This window comes from Natator depressus, chromosome 28 (assembly GCF_965152275.1).
Source record: "Natator depressus isolate rNatDep1 chromosome 28, rNatDep2.hap1, whole genome shotgun sequence".
NCBI classification, from domain to species: Eukaryota; Metazoa; Chordata; order Testudines; family Cheloniidae; genus Natator; species Natator depressus.
Window position 1 is genome coordinate 1107510 of NC_134261.1, and position 19736 is coordinate 1127245.

Here is a 19736-nt window from a genome sequence, read left to right on the forward strand (position 1 = left end):
CTCCAGCCCTATTTCCTTCCTTTCCATGTTTCCTGCGGGCAGGGGGGCACATTGCCCTGACCAAGCGAGGGTTGGGGGTGTGCCCCCTGGGCTGCTCCTGGCACCCCCCGTCCCCAGCAGCTGCTCGCTGCAGCTCTGCCCCCACCCCCGGGCCTAGGCCCCAGCCCCTGAGTCCCCTCCTGTGGGGGGGTCCCGGCTGCTCCTGGTCTGAGCTGTGCCCTGGGCCCCCCCTAACCCGCCTCCCTGGGAGGGGGACCACAGGGTCCTGGGTTCTCTCCCCAGCCCTGGGAGGGGAAGGGGGGCTGGTGGGGTGAGAGCAGGGGGGGCTGGGAGCCAGGACTCCTGGGTTCTCTCCCCTGCTCTGGGAGGTGTGGGGGGCTAGTGGGTTAGGGGAGGGGAGGGGAGAGCCCGGACTCCTGGGTTCTCTCCTGGCTCCCAGGGTTGTGCCCTCTAGTGGAATAAAGAGGTAAATGAACCACCTCCCTTGGCCTCTAGGCTGGTCTCTGGCACCCCCTGCCCCTAAGGGCAGGGCTATTCCCCTCCAAATTGCCAGCCTCAGTTTCCCCTACCCCCACCCTGCACATCCCCCCTCTGGATCAGGGACCCCCTGCACCCCGCATCCACAGGGGGCTCTGTGCCCCCTTTTCCCCCTCCCTTGCTGGGTTCTGAGCTCCCCCAAACTCCCGGGGGTGCGAGGCAGCCCCGGCTTTACCATCCCCCCATCCCGGCACTGGGGCCCGAGGTTTGGAGTTGGGGGGGGGGGGGGGGCTGGGAGCCAGGACTCCTGGGTTCTCTCCCCGGCTCCCAGGGCACTTGCTCCCTCTTGTGGCAGAAGGAGGTAACTCCCTCCCATCCCTCTGGGGCTGGGCTCATCGCTCCTGCTCTGTAACCCGCCCCCCACCGGCACTTAGGGGCCAGAGCCCGAGTCTCTTCCCCCCACCCGGGGCAGGACCATCCCCTACAACTCTCCAGCCTCAGTTTCCCCTCCATGCTCTCAGCTCTTTACAACTGGAGCACACACACACACACACCCCCCCACTGCCAGCTCAGGGGCTCTCTGTACCTCCCTCCGCCTCCCTTCCTGGTTTCTTGACTCCCCCAAACACCACAGGATATGGGGCTGCCTGGCCTCCCACCCCCAAGGCCAGGGGCTCACCAGGGCTCAGGGACCGACTCCCCCGCTCCCAATGCCGTGTAGCAGTAGTTGGGCCTTTATCCAGCAGCTGCTGGTGGGGGGGGACACCCCAGGCTGGAGCCCCTGGCCTGGCTTGGGGGGGCGCTGATGGGAGTTAGACACCCATCCTGGGGGGGGAACAGAGATCCACAAACCACACAGCAGCCTGGGCCCAGTTTTCTTCCAGCCTTTTATTGCAGCAAATAAAAACAAGATCTGGGGGTTGGGGGGGATTTGGGGCAGTTCAGAGTTTGTCCCCCTCACAGGTCACTTCTCAACAGCCCCCCCCCCCCCCCCCCGTGGTGGGCAGGAGATGGGGGGGCAGCAGCTTCACTCAGGCACTTGCGGTGCGGGGTGCGGGGGAAGGCACCTACCTCTGTAGGCCCTCCTAAAACGGCAATACTTAAACCAGCCCCAGCCTCCTCGGTGTCTCCCAGCGGGGGGCGATCACGCTCCCCTCTGATTCTGGGGGTCTCACCCAGCACCACCGGGGGGCCAGGAAACCACCCCAATCGGGCAGCCCCCACCTGCCCCGGCCCCGCTAGATCGGAAAGCAGGTTCGCCCGCGGCAGTAACCCCCGGCCGTGATCCCGCCGGGCAGCCTCGGCCTTGCTCAGCGCCGCAGCCTGGCCCCTCGCTAGCCGTGTAGCCGAGTCAGTCACCGCCCGGCTCTGCCGCCGTGAGTCGGCCCCATCGCACGCCCAGCCGTTACCGCCCAAGCCCGGGGGGGCGTGAAACGCACAGAGCCAGCGGCAGGACCTGGGGCGTCCTTAGGGGGTGTGGAAAACCTCCAAGGTCTTTGCAACCCTCGTTCACGGGGGCGGTTTTCGGCCGGAGATCTCGCTTCCCCCGGCTTCGGGCCTCCCCCTCGCTTCTCCGTGAAAAGCCCCACACGAAGCCCTTTGACGTCCCGGGCTCGGCTGCAAATGTCCTTGCAACAGTGGAGGAAATTTTCCGCTGCGGATCAAGCCGAGCTGCAAAACGATTTTGACCGAAGCCCTGCGTGAGAAACCAAAGCAACCCCCGGCCTAAGACACCTCTTGGCGTTAGATTTTATCTCCCTGCGAAAAAAGAAAGGACTCCAACTGGGTTAGCCAAACTGGCACCCGGTTCCAGCCGTGCTGCTAAATCCCCTGTATTCGTTTTTGGATAAAGGATGCAAACAGCCCCAGATGATCCATCAAAAAGCACGCAAGAAAGGTTTTTGGTGTCAAAAACATCTCTGCCAGGACGTAAATCACGCCGAGGAGGGGCAAGAAACTGCTCCCACCAGCTGAGACTCATTCTGCAAATCTCCCCCCGCAGAAACGAGGGCGGCGTGTCGGCCGGAGCCCCCCGGTCAGCTGGGGTCACGCCGAAACGCGCCGGGGGGTCTCCCTGGCCGAGGGCAGAGGAGATGCCAGAAAATTCGTTCTCAGCCATCCCCAATTTTACCATAAAGCCGATCGGACACGAGCTGCAATAAAGAGGCTTTATTATAACCAATAAACCCCCCCAGCTCCCATCTCGCAAACGAGGGACCCCCAAAACCGAGCTCCCGAGGCTGCAGTCAAGCGCTAAACCCCGCCGAGCGAAGGCCCGGCCCGGCCCCTCGGCCCCGCGCCGGGGGATCTAAAATCTCCCTTCCCGGCGAGCTCAGCCGGGGTCGGGCATGGGGCTCGTTTGGAGCCTGACGAAGGGCGGGTGGATTTAAGGCCTCGGAGCCGGAGCTATAAATTACGTGGTTTCAAACGAAACGTTTTAAAGCTAGTGCAAAAAACCAACCAGGTGCAAATCAGAAGCACAGAGCGAAGCCCAAATTTGAACCTAAGACCGCCCCCCCCCACAACGCCCCATCTGCAGGGGTGCACTTTGGCTATGCGAGAGGGCACAATTCTCCCCCTCATGCTGGGGTGGGGGGAATAAAACACAGTGCGCAGATGGGGGGAGCCTTTGGGGCATACCCCAAAAAACACAGACAGGCTGGGGGGGGCAGGAAGGCACCAGAGGGTTGATGGGGGCAAAGGGGTGACCCCAACATAGATGGGGGGTTATCCCTGCAAATAAGGAATCAGCCCCCCCCCCCCAAAAAAAATCTCCATCCCAAGGGGTGAGAAGCTGGGACGATCCCCCACCAAAAAAAAAGTAAAGAATTGGCTTCGGTGCAGAGGGTTTCCCCCAAAACTGGGGGTGACCTTGAAACCTCAAGCCCACAGTCAGGTGCTGGGGTATCCCCCCAGCAGATACAAAAGACCCACGGAGCACAAGGCACCAGCCCCTCCCCCCCCAAAACGTGAGTCTGTCTTTGGCTTGTTCTCCATAACCGCCCGAGAGCCACACCCCAAAAACAAAGGCACTTAAAGGGGTTCACGGTCCATCGGGAGGAAACCGACGCGCGTCGTCTGCGGAGGTATCAGGCAGCAGGCGTCCCGATGCGACCAGCTCTGGGGTGGGGAGCTGGTCCCGAGCCAGGGGAGCCTCCAAGTCACCAGGTCGCACAGACAGCAAAGGGATCAGCACTCTGAAAGGGAGAGTCGAGAGAGGATCAATCCTATATTAATACCCTAGCTGCAGCCACCTCTGGGGCGGGGCGGCTGGTGACACAGGGACCCCTTGCCCGGCACGAAGAAAGGAACGAAACAGCCGGAAAAGAAAATAAAAGGGGGGGGGGGAATAAACCTTTCCAGCCAGTTTCTCTCCGTTTCTTCTCCTCCGTTCAGAGTGAAGGAAACAGGCCTAGAACCGGCAAGCTGCTTCTGTGCCCCCATAAAATTAAGAGACAACATGGGACGGTGCGGGAGGAGAGTTTCAAGGGATCCCACAGAAAAAAAGCGGTTTCTAAAGGGGAACATCTCCACGTACGGAAAGAAGAGTCTGTTTCTAGTGCAAAGTCCCAGCGGCGGCCTGACTACGTGGCAAATTATTCGGGGAACGATTCACATGCCCACCGGCGAGAGGCAGTGACATGCCAACACCCCCAAGAAAGCCGGTTTCTAAGGGGTGACCCGAACAAAACAAAGAAAAAAAGGCAGAGTTTAGAGTGGCTATTTCTCAGGCAACAAAGCCCGCGTCTAACCCTACCCCTCCGTCAGTAGTTAAAATAAACACCTGCGTTCTGAAGGGGGAAAAAATCTTTCCCTCGTCCCCAAAAAGGCAGTTTCTAAAAGGGAAAATCCCTGGCCCCAAAAAAGTTCTTAAGGGGGGGAACTGCAGCAGTTTCTAAAGGGGGCCCCTGGCCAATTAAAAAAAATGGTTTCTAATAGAGGACCCCCCCCCCAGCTGTCTCTATAGGGGGGAAACCCTCAGCCAAAGCAAGAAAAGGCGGTTTCTAAAGGGGACCGTGCGCCCTGGGAAGGCAGTTTCAAGCGAGGGCCGGGCGGTTCTATCCCACCCACGCTGCCTTTGCCGACCACACGGAAACAGGTGAGTTGGCCCTGGAAGATGGGGGCCAAAAGCCAACCCCCAATGGTGGGTCTTTTTGGTAAGGAAACAAGGCAGCTGCAGGCCCCCAAGGAGCTTTTAACCCCGCCGTTGACACACTTCTACTGTGTTTACAAAGCCTTTGTTTTTGTAGGGTCGCCCCAAACCCTTGGGTGGTTGAGAAGCCACCGGCCTGTGTCCCAGCCCCGCTCTGAGTTTCGGGAGGGTAGCCCTCAACCTCCCCCTGCCAGCTCTTGCCAGGCATCTGAGCGCTGTTTACAAGCAGGGGTATTTTTGTAGGGTAGCTTCCAAAACAAACGCCTTGAGGATGTTAGTAAACAAAGGCGAAGGTTTCTGGCTACCCTGCAAGAAGCAGCTCTTTGGAAAACCAGGACCACCCCCCACCCCGAACCTGCGTCCCCCCCGTCCCCGTAACCCCCAGACCTGCCACATACCTGGCCCATCCCTTCCGCCCCGGCGCCCCCGCAGGTCCTGGGAGCGGTGGAAGTCGATGCTGGCGTAGGCCTGGGGGCTGGGGCCGCCGGCCGCCCGGGGACTCCCATCCGGGCCGCCTCCTCCCCGGGCCAGGTCCAGGGCCACGTAGTTGAGTCCCGGCTCCTCCCAGGCAGGGGCGCCCCGCTCGCCGCAGCGCCGCCTGCCCGGATCCACCCTGGCCGGCTGGCCCGGGCCAGGCCGGTACTCGATGCTGACGTACTCCCCGGGGCTCGGGGGCACCGGCTCCTCCAAGCTCTCGCTGCTGGTGGAGGAGGAGGAGGAGGAGAGGCGCCCGGGCACGGCCAGCTGGGCCCCGTGTTTGTAGGACCGCGGCAGAGAGCGGAAGGGGCAGGGGGCCTCCCCGGGGGCACCGGGTGGGGGGCTGCGGCGCGGGGGGGTGCTGCCGGCCGAACGCCACAGAGGGGACATGTTGACGTACTCGGGCGCCCAGCTCCCGCTGGGGGACATGAGCATATAGCCGGCGGCTTCGCCCCGGGGCGGAGAGACACCGCCGGGGCTCATGGGCACGTAGTCTGGCTGCCCCGCGCCCGGCAGGGCCGCCCCAGGCAGCATGGCCATGTAGCCGGACTCCGGGCACCACCCTGGCTTCCTCTGCCCGGTGCCTTTGCCCAGGGCCAAGGGGGGCAGCGACGGCCGCTTGCAGCCAGGCGCCCGCCCCTCCGGGGAGCCTGCTGGCTCCGGGCTGCCGGCCGGGCGCCCCTCCCCGGGGCTGGAGGAGCCGCCCTCGTCCGACGAGGCCAGGGTGTAATCCCCGTCGGGCCGGCGGTGCCCGGACCCCGGCGGCTGGGCGGGGGGCAGGCGCCGGGCCGGCACCGAGACGGGGGCGGAGGCCTGGCCGCGGCCCCGCACCCGGCAATCCTCGCTCAGCCGCTTCATGGCCTCCAGGATGGACTCGTGGATGTGCCGGGCCACCACCAGGTCCTCCACCTGCATCCACAGCTCGCCAGGGCCCGTGGCGGCCGAGCGCCCCACCTCCAGGAAGAAGTAGTTCTCCGAGTGGCCGCAGCGCCGGACGCTCAGCAGCTGAAGCACCAGGCAGGGGGCCGGGGCACTGAGCCGGACCAGCTCCACCGTGCTCTCCGCCAGGCACAGCCGGTAGACGCCCACCAGATTCTTGGCGTGCCCCAGCCCCTTGGGGCGCAGGGTCACCTGCCAGACCTCCCGGAAGGGCGCGGCCGCCCCGCTCCCCGGCTGCGACAGGCCTGCGGGAAGGGGAGGAGAGGGTTAAACCGGGAGGGGAACGCGCCTGGCTCTGGGGAGGGGGCAGAGAGGGCGCTTGGTGGGAGGCGGGTGACCCGGGGACCCCTCGCCCGGCGCTGAGATGCGGCCACCTCTGGGGCGGGGCGGCAGGTGACACGGGGACCCCTCGCCCGGCGCTGAGATGCGGCCACCTCTGGGGCGGGGCGGCGGGTGACACAGGGCCCCGCACTGAGCCGTGGCAGTGCCTGGATATGGGCACAGGGCTGGGGAACGGGAAGCGGGGGGGGGGGCAGGTGGGAGAACAGGACCAAGGAACAAACAGACCCTAAGGTCCCAGTGCCGTGGCAACCACCCACATCACCCTGGCGACTGACTGTTTCCATGGGGACCCGGGGGAGTGGGGTACAGCCATGCTGGGAAACAAAACTGAATATTTAAGCAAAAGATTTCCTGGAATATTCCCCTGCTGGGCCCAAAGAGAGAACACAGGAGTCCTGGCTCCCAGCCCCCCCTGCTCTAACCCACCAGCCCCTGCTCCCCTCCCAGAGCCGGGGAGAGAACCCAGGAGTCCTGGCTCCCAGCGCCCCCTGCTCTGACCCACCAGCCCCCGCTCCCCTCCCAGAGCCGGGGAGAGAACCCAGGAGTCCCAACTCCCAGCCCCCCGATCTAACCACCAGCCCCCACTCCCCTCCCACAGCCAAGGAGAGCGGAAGGGGCTGGGAGCTAGGACTCCTGGGTTCTATTTCCCAAATCTCATACGGGCAAAGTCCAGCCCCAGAAGAGGCAGGGTGGGGGCGGATAAAAGCCCTGGTCTGGGTCCAAGCGCCGGCCGAGGAATGGGGCCAATCTGTCCCCTTCGTCCCAGGGCCCAGCGCCCAGACAACCCACCCAGGGCAGGCAGCCAGTGCCATGTGCAACAGAGACCAGCAATTCTACAGGGGCTGGCGGGTTAGAGCAGGGGGGGCTGGGAGCCAGGACTCCTGGGTTCTCTCCCCGGCTCTGGGAGGGGAGTGGGGGCTGGCGGGTTAGAGCAGGAGGGCGGGGAGCCAGGACTCCTGGGTTCTCTCCCCGGCTCTGGGAGGGGAGTGGGGGCTGGCGGGTTAGAGCAGGGGGGCTGGGAGCCAGGACTCCTGGGTTCTCTCCCCGGCAGTGGGCTGCCCTGTTGTATTTTTCAGTCACTCCCTGTGTCACTGCCCGGGCTACCCCACGCACCAGCCTCCCCTTGCCAGGTCCGTAGCCCCCTCGCCTGCCCTCACCCTTGGCGCGCAGGTCCATCATGGCGCGGTACCAGGCCTCCTGCTGCTCCGGGCTCTCGGCCGCCACCCCGAAGGTGCCGTCCCGGCCGTACAAGACGATGAGGTGCCGGTGCCGGGCGTCCGCCCGCTTGTTGATGTTCAGGGCGCTGGCCAGGGGGAAGCTGCGTTTGGGGCGGGCGCCCCCGGCCCTGAATTTCTTCTCGCTGTCGTAGTACTCCAGGCGGGCCGGCCCCCGCTCGCTGGGTGCCCGCAGCACAAAAAACCGGCGCCGCTGGGACTTCTGCTTCCGCAGGTGCCCACACAGGTGGACATCGGCCATGGGCGGGTCGCCCTCCGCGGCCGCCTCCTCCATGGCGCGCCAACTCAGGGGCCTGGGAGAGTCAAGGCATTTCCCCCCCGCCCTGTTTGCAGCGCCAACACGGGCCGCCCGCTCCGGGGTGGGCAGAGGTTTGGGGGGGTGCCTGGGTTTTGTGGCTGCAGCTGTCCTCTTTGGGGGGGGGCAATTCAAAGCGTGTGCCCCCTTTTCGCGGCCGCCTCTTTCAGGGTGTCGAGATTCCACAGTGCCACGGGTTTCACGCCCCCTCTGCGCCTCTTTCCCAGGAGTTCATTCCTCTCCCATTTTGCGACCCCGCTGTCTTTTAAAGGATGCCCCCCCACAAGCTTTTGCAACAGTGCTAGACCCCCCCTGGAGGGCAGAGGTTTAGCACATTCGCCCCCCTGGATTGAGCCCGCCAGAGGCCCAGGAGCGTCGAGGGAGGGACAGTTGCAAACTCGCCGCGGGCTTCTCTCGCGTCCTGCACGTGTCCGAAGTCCCCGCCGGGCGCCGGGCAGCCTGGACCCGCTTCCCCGCGATTTCACGGCCGGGCACTTTGCAGCTGAAGTCGCCTCGCCACGGGCTCTTTTGCACAAGCCTCGGCGGCGTGCAAATAAAAGGCCCTTTGCAATCTCGCACGGCTGCAAAAAAAACCCACCAACCCCCCAGCTCTGCCGCCGCGCACCCTGGTAGGCCCCCGCTGCCGCCTTGTTTGCACTAGGACACGAATTTCTTCTTTTGCAATCGGCTCCGGGGTTTGATTTTAATAGAAGTCACATGAAGAGAAGCAAAATAAATCAGCCGAGGGTTTTTTTTTTCCCCGTGCGGTTTTCTGGCGCAAACCTGGAAGCCAGCGAAGAGAGGCGGGGGGGGGAGCAGGACTTGGAAACGAAGGCGAAAGGAGAGACGTTGCTTTTTCGCAGCAGGCCGGTTTCACCCGCAGAAGTTTGGACCGCAGCCTTGGCCCCCGCTCGGGATGTCACCGTTGCAGAAAGCGACGCCGCCCGAAAGCCCGGCTCTGGATACCTTTCCGCAGACGCGGGACGCTGTCCGGCTGCGGGATTCCAGTCCGGCCAACGCAAACGAGGCAAGGAGCAATTCAGGCGAGGGGGTTTCTAGTCACAAAGCCAGTCCCAGGCGGGCAGGCGAAAACCCTGCCACGACAAGCCAAATGGCACGAAGAAAAGCCAAGGAGAAAACGCAACTTTTGGAGGGCGGCGGTTGGCGCTGCCCCCTGGGCCAGATATTGATGTCGCAAGAAGCGGGGTGGAGGGGGGGCATGTTAATGCATGGGGGGGGGGTTCTTTGAGGACTTGCAGAAAAAGCAAAGGAGGGAGGGGGGAAAAAACGCCCAGCAACTGGATTTCCCCCTGTACAAAAGCAGATGGATCCTACAAAACAACATTCAGGGGGCCCCCTCTGTGCAATTAGCAAAGAGCTCAGAGAGTTTGGGGGGGGGGCTGGGTTTTAAACCCGCCCCCCCCCGCACCCCTTCCCCAAGGCAGACCCGTGCAAAAGGCAGGAGCTTCGCTTTGCAAAACGCCAGGCAAAGCTGCCCCGACTGGAGAGCTGGAGATTGCAAAAGGGGGGGCGGGCAAATGCACCCCCAGGCTCCGGGTTTTTCTCCTCCTGCCGGGGGCCCGCCCCGGGGCACCAGCCAGCCCGGCCCCCGGCTCTCGTGGCGGGGGCAGCCCGGAGAGACCCCCGCGGCGCTGCTGCTGGGCAAAACCCGGTGCCATGCGGCTCCTGCTGGAGTTGATTGATGGCTCTGCAGGCGGCGGGGGGGGGGCCCGGGGTGGATCGGTGGGGGAGGGATTTAAAGGGCCAGCAAAGGAAGGGGGAGCAGGCTAGCCAACCCCCCCTCCCTCCCCCAACCCCTCGGGTCCTACATCTCCTTCATGGAGGGGGCAACCAGCCGCCCCGCCCCAGAGGTGGCCGCATCTCAGCGCCGGGCGAGGGGTCCCCGTGTCACTCTCCGCCCCGCCCCAGAGGTGGCCGCATCTCAGCGCCGGGCGAGGGGTCCCCGAGTCACCCGCCGCCCCGCCCCAGAGGTGGCCGCATCTCAGTGCTGGGCGAGGGGTCCCTGTGTCACCCGCCGCCCCGCCCCAGAGGTGGCCGCATCTCAGCGCCGGGCGAGGGGTCCCCGTGTCACTCTCCGCCCCGCCCCAGAGGTGGCTGCATCTCAGCGCCGGGCGAGGGGTCCCCGGGTCACCCGCCGCCCCACCCCAGAGGTGGCTGCATCTCAGCACCGGGCAAGGGGTCCCCGTGTCACTCTCCGCCCCGCCCCAGAGGTGGCCGCATCTCAGCACCGGGCAAGGGGTCCCCGTGTCACTCTCCGCCCCGCCCCAGAGGTGGCCGCATCTCAGCGCCGGGCGAGGGGTCCCCGTGTCACCCGCCGCCCCGCCCCAGAGGTGGCCGCATCTCAGCGCCGGGCGAGGGGTCCCCGTGTCACCCGCCGCCCCGCCCCAGAGGTGGCCGCATCTCAGCGCCGGGCGAGGGGTCCCCGGGTCACCCACCGCCCCGCCCCAGAGGTGGCCGCATCTCAGCGCCGGGCGAGGGGTCCCCGTGTCACCCGCCGCCCCACCCCAGAGGTGGCCGCATCTCAGCGCCGGGCGAGGGGTCCCCGTGTCACTCTCCGCCCCCCCCAGAGGTGGCCGCGTCCCAGCGCCGGGAGGAGGATTCCCCCCTCCCCCTTCTGGGACCCAGCCATGCGGTTCTGGTGTCTGGCCCCTCGGCCAATGGGGAGGTAGCGTTGGGCTCTGACGGCGGAATGTAGCCATCTCTCAGCCAATCAGCTGCAGCTCTGGGGCTCCCTCCCCCTCTTAACCCCTTCCTCCCTGCTCCCCACCCTCCCTCACCCCCCACAACCCTTTCCCAGGGCCTGGTGGTCCCGGGGGGGGGGGTCTCCCCACAGCTGCTGCAGCGGCCGCTATTGCGGGCCTCTGAGGGGCTGAGCCGGGGGGGGAGCGGTTGTGGGGGGGGTGAGTGTGCAAGGGAACGAGGAATTGTGAATCACACTCGCTGTGTGTGTTTGCACGCTCGGCTGTCCTTGGTGACTGATGCCTGCAGGTGTCACCGGGTGACTGGCGCCTCGTTGTGACGGGCCGTATGGGGCAAGATTGACCGGGGGGGGCACCGCTAAGCCCCGCTCCCCCACCGGCGCTTGGAGCTGCACAAACCCAGAGCAAAGTGCCGACAATCCCAGCAGCAGCGCCGGAGAGCAGCCGAGTCTTTCGTGGGCAACACACGGCAAAGGGGGGTGAAGGAGGCTGGTGCGGGGGGGGTCCCCTGGTGTTCATGGGGTGCTGGGGGGCGCAGCATGGCAGACAGACCCACACAGGGTGTGGTCACAGTGTGTGTGTGTGTGGGGGGGTGACTGAGCAGCCACGGGTACACGATCAGGGGTCCCGGCGGAGACCCTAAACCCAGCCCCCCACCCAGCCCCACAGCAGCGCTCCTCACTCCCGACCCGCAGCCCCTGCCCCCCCAGCCCTGCCGGTGCCCCCCACTCCAGACCCGCAGCCCCTGCCCCCCCAGCCCCACAGCAGCGCTCCTCACTCCTGACCCGCAGCCCCTTGGAGGCCGGCTTGCCAGCGTGGCCGGGCGCAGGTCACCAGCTCTGACCCCCAGGGCCACCCTTGACTTGCAGCTTAACCCCAAGGCTGTTAGACTCAGCAGAGCTGAGATAAGGTGCCCAGGGAACCTGGTGCGATAGACCCCCCCCCGCTCCCCCCGCCGGGCAGGGGGCTGACGAAACACAAGGCCTGTCCCGGACTGGGGATGGGAGTGAGGGGCACCGGCCCAGCTGTGGGGGGCGGGGGGCAGGGCTGGGCTGGGCTGGCAGGGGCGGCCGGTCGGGAGTGAGGGGCACCCGTGGGGCTCCGTGCAGTGGAAGCCGGGGGGGGGGGGGGCCCAGCAGGGAATTGTTTATAGTAAATAACGCAGCCCAGACGGGAGGAATTGTTGTCTCAGGGCTGAGCCGTGAGCCGCCCTGATAGCCATCGGCCACCAAGTCCTTGAACTAGCCATAAACCGCCGGGGAGGTCACAGGGGAGGGGGGCTGGCACCCTAAACCAGGTGCCGGTGCCCCTCACCCCCAACCCGCAGCCCCTTGGGTCTGCAGCCCAGCCCCCTCAGCCCTGCCGGTGCCCCTCATCCCCGACCCGCAGCCCCCCGGGTCTCCAGCCCAGCCCCCCCCAGCCCTGCCGGTGCCCCTCACCCCCGACCCGCAGCCCCCTGCTAGGACAGCCCTGCCCCCCCAGCTCTGCCGGTGCCCCTCACCCCCGACCCGCAGCCCCCTGCTAGGCCAGCCCTGCCCCCCCAGCTCTGCCGGTGCCCCTCACCCCCGACCCGCAGCCCCCTGCTAGGCCAGCCCTGCCCCCCCAGCCCTGCCGGTGCCCCTCACCCCCGACCCGCAGCCCCCTGCTAGGCCAGCCCTGCCCCCCCCAGCTCTGCCGGTGCCCCTCACTCCCGACCCACAGCCCCCTGGGTCTCCAGCCCAGCCCCCCCAGCCCTGCCGGTGCCCCTCACTCCCAACCCACAGCCCCCTGGGTCTCCAGCCCAGCCCCCCGAGCCCTGCCGGTGCCCCTCACCCCTGACCCGCAGCCCCCTGCTAGCCCAGCCCTGCCCCCCCAGCCCTGCCGGTGCCCCTCACTCCCGACCCGCAGCCCCTGCCAGCCCTGAGGCCCTCCTGGCCCCGGCTCTCCGGGTTCATGGCAGGTCTTGACGCCTGTTTCCCGGAACGAGGTTTATTCTTAGCACCCAGGGAGATAAACAATTCGGGGCGAGCCGCCCCCTCTCCTTCCCACCAACCCAGCCCCCCCCCCCCCGAGACATCAGCGGTGACCTCACAAAGGCTCTGCCCTGGCACCCGCTGCCCCCTCCCGGAGCCTCTCTCTGCCCCCCAGCACTCCCCCTCCCCCCCAATGCTACTTTCCTGCTCCCCCAAGGCCCAGGGACCCCCCCTTCCCCCTCCAGCCTGGCAGCCCCCCGGGGGCATGTCTGCAGCCAGGCCGCCCCTCGCCACCCTCCTCCTGGTGGCCCTGAATGTGGGTCTCTACGTTCGCCCCCTGGGGCCCCCTGAAAACACCTGCCTCAGCGTGGAGGGGGTCTGGGCTCTGGGCGAGTGGCAGCGCCTCCTGCTGGCCCCCTTCCACCACCTGGGGTGGGGCCACCTGGGCCTGAACATGGGGGCGCTCCTGTGGCTGGGGGCAGGGCTGGAGTGGAGGGTGGGGAGCGCCCGGGCGGCCTGGCTCCTGGGGAGCATGACGCTGCTGGGGGGCTGGTCCATCTAGGGCTGAACGCGGGGCTGGCGGCCATCCTGCGAGATCCCCGGCGCCGGGAACACTGCGCCGTGGGCTTCTCAGGTAGGCAGCCTGTGCCCAGCTGGGGTGGGACCCAGGTGTCCTGGCTCCCAGCCCCCCCGTGCTCTAACCACCAGATCCCCCACCCTTCCCAGAGCTGGGGAGAGAACCCAGGCGTCCTGGCTCCCAGCCCCCCCTGCTCTAACCTCCCAGCCCCCACTCCCCTCCCAGAGCCAGGGAGAGAACCCAGGCGTCCTGGCTCCCAGCCCCCCCTGCTCTAACCTCCCAGCCCCCACTCCCCTCCCAGAGCCAGGGAGAGAACCCAGGCGTCCTGGCTCCCAGCCCCCCCTGCTCTAACCACCAGGCCCCACTCGCCTCCCAGAGCCGGGGAGAGAACCCAGGGGTCCTGGCTCCCAGCCCCCCCTGGTCTAACCTCCCAGCCCCCACTCCCCTCCCAGAGCCAGGGAGAGAACCCAGGCGTCCTGGCTCCCAGCCCCCCCGCTCTAACCTCCCAGCCCCCACTCGCCTCCCAGAGCCAGGGAGAGAACCCAGGCATCCTGGCTCCCAGCCCCCCCCGCTCTAACCACCAGGCCCCACTCGCCTCCCAGAGCCGGGGAGAGAACCCAGGGGTCCTGGCTCCCAGCCCCCCCTGCTCTAACCTCCCAGCCCCCACTCCCCTCCCAGAGCCAGGGAGAGAACCCAGGCGTCCTGGCTCCCAGCCCCCCCGCTCTAACCACCAGGCCCCACTCGCCTCCCAGAGCCGGGGAGAGAACCCAGGCGTCCTGCTTTACCTGTCTGATCCCTCGCCCCCCCTTTCGCAGGGGTCATCTTCTGTCTGGAAGCCATGGAGGGTATCCTAGCACCTGTCACCATAGTAACCCTGGGCAGCGTCACCATAACGACCAGATGGCTCTGTCTGGCTGAGTGCATCACCGTGAGCCTCCTGTACCCCAGGTGGGCACTAGGGGCCGCCGTGGGGCAGGGGAAAGGATGGGGGGCAGGGGGCGCTATCGGGCAGGGTGGGGAATGGGTGGCTCAGCAGGGGGCGGGGCAGAGGGCAGGGGGCAGGGCAGAGGGTGCTGTGGGGCAGGGGCAGAGGGCGCTGTGGGGCAGGGGGCACTGCGCTGCCCCACTCTAACCCCCATCTCTCCTCCGCAGCAGCTCCTTGACAGGCCACGTGTCGGGAATCTTGGTGGGCGTGGCTCTCGCGGCCACGCCCCTCGTCTTGGCCACACCCCTCTCCACCAGTTTATGATGGTGCCACAGCTCACAAGGAAGAACTGTCCCCACCCCACCGCCGGGGGGCGCCCTGGATCCAAACCCACCTGTGAGTGACAGTACCTCTGGGAGTGGGGGGTTAGAGCAGGGGTGGCTGGGAGCCAGGACACCTGGGTTCTCTCCCCGGCTATGGGAGGGGAGCAGGGGCCGGTGGGTTAGAGCAGGGGTGGCTGGGAGCCAGGACACCTGGGTTCTCTCCCCGGCTGTGGGAGGGGAGGGGAGTGGGGTGTGTGTATTTGTGACACCGGGTGACTCAACTGCCCTCGGCCCCATGGCCCAGCCCAAGTGGCCTGGGGGGGCCCGGTGCAGCAGTGGCTGGAGGGGAACAGGGCCCCCCAAATCTAACAGCCCCTGTCGTCTCTGTTCCCGCAGGCCCAGCCCGGAGCCGCCAGCCCCACGGCGCCAGTTTGGCTTCCAGGCCTGTTTTGTCAACCTGGTCTGGTGCTGTTTGTAGGTAAACACGCCCGGGCCACGTCTGAGAGCCCCTCTGTTTCCACTGCACACAGCGGGCGCCTGCCCCATGCCCGGCCCCAGGGCAGGGACTGGCTGGCTCAGGGGGGCGGGGTATGGGGCACAGGCTGGCGCACGAGTGACCCCACGCGGGCGGGAGAGGGTGAGGCAGAGCAAACGTCCCCTGCCGCCCCGGGGGCACAAGGCAGCGTGAGGCGCCGCCCACAGGCAGGGCAGCAAAGCCCCGTGTGGCCATGCACGTCGGTGTCGTGCAACGAACGGCCAAGCGTGTGAGCGGCTGCTGGTGCCAGGCCCAGGGGCCGGCGCGGGGGGAACCCGCTGGAGCCCCGGGGATAAGGTCACAGCGCCTGAGCTCAGGGTGCAAAGTGTGCCGATTGGCCGAGGGGGCCTGGGAGAGCACAAGAGAAAGCTCAAGTGGGCGTGCGGGAGGGCAAATGTGCGAGAGCACACTAGTGTGCAAGGGCCAAGGCACAGGGAGAGCATGCAAGAGGGACAGACACACGGGGGGGGGGGGGCGGGGAGAGAGGCGAGGTATTGCAAACCTCCAGAGCCACGTGTAGGCGAGGGCGTTTGTGCACGTTGAGACGTGAAAGGGGAGAGAGCAGCACCCAGGATCACCAGGGAACGTGCGAGAGATGTGCAGTGTAAGCAGGCAGGGCCAGGCGCGGAAGCACGAGACTGTCGCAGCGCTCGCATAGGATCACAAGCGGGTGCAAGGACACAGCAGGACACACCCAGTGTCACAGCGGCACACCCACAGGCTCACAAGCACCTGTGAGATGCAAGCGGCCCGCGCACAACTGACCATAAACACACGCAAGGGTAGGAGCGGGGGGGATGCTAAGCACGTGCCCACCCTGTCACGAGGCAAGGAGATTTGTGTGCACGCTCCCACATGCACAGGACTGCACGCCAGATCACAAGCACTCACACTTGGGGGCCAACAGCGCACAAGTGCATCGGCAGGCAAGCTCATTACGGGCCACACAACTGCAGGCATGTGTGAGGTCACAAGCGCACGGCATGCACAATCACAGGTGCCCACAGAAGACCAGAAGCGCACGCGCAAGATCACAAGAACACTGCACGCAAAATCACAAATGCACATGCCAGATCACTAGCACACAACCACAAGCGCACTGCATGTAAAATCATAAGCGCACGCACAGGGTCACAAGCGCACTGCACGCAAAGTCACAAGCACATGCGCAAGATCACAAGCGCACTGCATGCAAAATCACAAGTGCACAAGCCGGATCACAAGCACATGATCACAAGCGCACTGCACGCAAAGTCACAAGCGCACGCGCAAGATCACAAGAACACTGCGTGCAAAATCACAAGCGCACGCACAGGGTCACAAGCGCACTGCACGCAAAATCACAAGTGCATGATCACAAGCGCACTGCACGTAAAATCACAAGCGCATGCACAGGGTCACAAGCGCACTGCACGCAAAGTCACAAGTGCACAAGCCGGATCACAAGCGCACTGCATGCAAAAATCACAAGCAGACGCACAGGGTCACAAGCGCACTGCATGCAAGATCACAAGCGCACGCACAGGGTCACAAGTGGGGCCCAGCGCATTAGTGGGCCACCCCCAGCCGACCAGGTGACAGCAGCCGCTGGATTCGGCGTCACACCCAGGGCCCCTGCCGATCGGCCCCTCTTCCCCGGGAACGACCCCGGGGCCCTCCGCAGGGGGCACAGATGTGGGGGGTGTCCAGCCCAGGAGGCCGGGTGGGGGTCTCGGCTCCTCTCCCCACAGAGGACGGCAGCCGCAAAGGTCCAATATAGTTTTTATAGAGCGAAATCGAGAGAACAATTTCCAGCGCCAAAACCGTCTCTATATATTAAAAAGATCATTCACTTTTCTCTCAGAAAAATACTGCCAGTGTGGCCCCTCCGGGGCCCTGCTTTGTTCGGGGGGGGGGGGGCCGAAGCGTGCCCTCCCCCGCAAAGCCAGGAGGGGGTGTGAAGCCGAGCAAGGTGATGCTTGTCCGAAGCGGCAATGTGGGGGGTGATCTCCCACCCAGGGGGGGAAAGGGGTGCTGGAGCTGGCTGGTTAAATGCGGGAGGGCCAAGATTTCGGCAGCAGCGTTCGGGGGGGTCCTGGGGATGGAGGGGCTGAAAAAGGATCCCAAGTGGAGAGGAAACTGACAAAGAAATTAGCAAATGGTGGGGCTGGGAGCCAGGATGCCTGGGTTCTCTCCCTGGCTGTTGGCGGGCAGTAGGGGCTGGTGGGTTAGAGCAGGGGGGGCTTGGAGCCAGGACTCCTGGGTTCTCTCCCCAGCGCTGGCAGCAGAGGGGGCCGCCCATGGTGCAGGTCTGGTGCCTCCCCCCGAGTGGCCACAGGACCAGGCTGGTCTAGATCGGGGCTCCCCTCCCCGCTTAGCGCACGCCGTCAAGGGGGACAGTCCGTGCTGGGGATTCCATTGTGGGGCTGGGATCTGGGGCGCCCAGCTGCTCTGGGCAGCCCTCCCGTGGGAGGTGTGTGTGTGATTTGATTGCCAGCAGCTGCTGGGCCAGAGCCGCGAGGGGGAGCCTGAAGGCAGGGCCAGGTTCGCCCACCCCGTCCAGGGAGTGGGGGGCAGGGACGTGGGGGGGCTGCAAGGAACCAGCTGGCCAGGGATGGGGGTGACAGCAAGGGGGAGGGGTGGTGTGGAGCCAGGACTCCTGGGTTCCACCCTACGAAGAGGGGCCGGGGCTGCATGGTCAGTGGGTCTGGGTGGGGAGAATCTCACTCGAGCAGAGCCCAGACCAGGGTCGGGTCAGAGCAGCTCAGAGGGGGAGAGCTCAGCCCCCCTAAAAGGCAGAGCCCCAGGGTGGAGCCCAGCCCCCCAGGGCAGAGCCCAGGCTCAACCCAACCCTGCAGGGATCCCAGGCCCCCAGGGATCCCAGCCCCCCATGATGAAGCTCCCCAGAGATTCCAGTCTCCCAGGGATCCCAGACCCGCAGGGCAGAGCCCAGACTCAACCCAGCCCCCAAAGGGACCCCAGCCCCTCTTGCTCGGGAGGAGAAGCAGAGAGAGCTCCCTTCCCCAGCATGCCTTGCTGCCCCGCCTCCAGCTCCCCCGCGGTTCCCATCTTGGACCACAAGGCCCGGCAGAATCCCAAACCCTCTTAAGGGCCAGCTCACCCGCTGATCCACTTTCCCAGCGTGCCCTGCTGAAAAATCCCCACCTAGACTACAAGTCCCAGAATGCCTCGGTGCTGGGCCCTGAGCCTCTCTTCAAGGGCCAGCTCTCACTGGGGCCGATTCCCTCAGAAGCCATCGCAGTAGTTAAAGCACTTGGTCCAGCCCATCCCCACAGCGTCGGGGCTGTGGAGTTGGAAGCTGGCGAGGGGGGTGCAGCTGCAGCGGCCTGCCCCCGCTGGACAGGAAGGGCACTGCCAGCCCAGAGCAGCCGTCTGGGCGTCGCTATAAGAAGGGGTTGGTGGCTGGATGCTTGATGACGAAGGGCGGGGATGGAGCTGCCGTCTGGTGGGAAAGAAGGGGGGTTAGGGAGACGGGGCACAGGCGGATGTAACTGCTCACACAGTCAGACACCAACGCCCGTCGGATCCCTGACTTGTACCCACAACCTGGCCCAAACCCTAGGTCCAAGGCTGCTTGTCAGCCGGGCCTCCACAGATAGGGCGTGGGGCACAGCCCATGGGTGAGGGGAGTCGATGCAGGGGCCACGGGGTGCAGAAACCAGCAAGGAGGGCATCCCACTGTGCAGATGATGGGACTGATCTGATCTGGGCAATCGGGTGAGTCAGCAGAGCGGCTCTGCCCTAGGGAAACGATGCTGGGACCTGGCGTTCCAGCTTTGCCGTGGGGCTGCTGAAGCCGGAACCCCCTGGAAAGCAGAGCCTGGCAGGGCCCCACTGCAACCCGACTGGCTGGAAATGGGAGGGTCCTCACCATGAAGGGATTGGTGGAAATCCCGACCGGCTGCCCCACTTGGGCTGCAGTAAACCCATCAAAACTGGAACCTGCAGGGGGAGAGACAAGCTGGCAGAGAACCCAGGAGTCCGGGCTCCTGGTCCCCCCTGGTCTAACCCACCAGCCCCTACTCCCTTCCCAGTGCCCAGGAAAGAACCCAGACATCCTGGCTGCCAGCCGCCTCTGCTCCAACCCACCAGACACCACCCTACTCCCCTCCCAGAGCCAGGGAGAGAACCCAGGAGTCCTGGTTCCCAGCCCCCTGCTCTAACCCACCAGACTCCATTGCCCTCCCAGAGCCGGAGAAGAGAACCCAGGAATCCCGGCTCCCAGCGTCCCCTGCTCTGACCCACCAGTCCCCACTCCCCTCCCAGAGCCAGGGAGAGAACCCAGGCGTCCTGGCTCCCACCCCCCCCAGCGGAGGCTCACCTGGCGCAGTGCCGTTGGGCTGGAAGGGGTTGGTGGAGGGCCGGGCGGGCGGGGCGAAGGGGTTGGTGTAGGCTGGAAGAGAGGGTGGCACAGGAGAGGTGGCTCATTGATACTGGCTGCCGACGGGCGCTAGACCCCCCCCCGCCCCCCCCGGGCCAAAGCAAAAGCCACCTACCCCCGTAGGCGGGCGCGGGGCCGGACGGGGGCAGCACCGCTGGCTGGCTCAGGCTCCCGAAGAGGCTGCGGAGGAGAGAGACAGCGTTAGCCAAACCCACTGGGGTGGGGGGGAGTGCTGAGATCCCCCCCCAGCAGGGGGCAGTCCTGCTTGCCCCCCGCCCCACACAGAGTGCACCATCTGCAATGCCCCTGGGTTTCCCCATGGTCCACGCCCAGCGACTGGGCCTGCAGTCCGGGGGCCGGCCACCCCACCCGGCCAGTCTCCTGGGGTCCCCCCGCCTAGGGCGG

At 66.0% G+C, this 19736-nt stretch overlaps 2 protein-coding genes across 2 annotated transcripts in view; both read right to left on the minus strand.

Annotated features, from left to right (window-relative positions):
- Nucleotides 1–3226: 3226 nt before the first annotated feature.
- On the minus strand, nucleotides 3227–9112 carry LOC141978882 (insulin receptor substrate 1-like). Its single transcript, XM_074941230.1, has 3 exons — nucleotides 7546–9112; nucleotides 5034–6291; nucleotides 3227–3801 (listed from the first exon to the last, which is right to left on the minus strand). Exons 1-3 carry the CDS (start codon nucleotides 7895–7897, stop codon nucleotides 3705–3707), a joined length of 1707 nt encoding a protein of 568 aa, XP_074797331.1. The 5' UTR covers nucleotides 7898–9112; the 3' UTR covers nucleotides 3227–3704.
- Nucleotides 9113–18173: 9061 nt separating this feature from the next.
- The window catches only part of AGFG2 (ArfGAP with FG repeats 2), a 3884-nt gene continuing 2321 nt past the window's right edge, over nucleotides 18174–19736 (minus strand). The window contains exons 4-7 of the mRNA XM_074941081.1: nucleotides 19447–19511; nucleotides 19272–19343; nucleotides 18822–18892; nucleotides 18174–18392 (exon numbers count right to left, since the gene is read on the minus strand). Coding sequence (XP_074797182.1) covers nucleotides 18333–18392; nucleotides 18822–18892; nucleotides 19272–19343; nucleotides 19447–19511 — 268 coding nt within the window. The 3' untranslated portion in view covers nucleotides 18174–18332. The remainder of the gene's footprint in view (nucleotides 18393–18821; nucleotides 18893–19271; nucleotides 19344–19446; nucleotides 19512–19736) is intronic.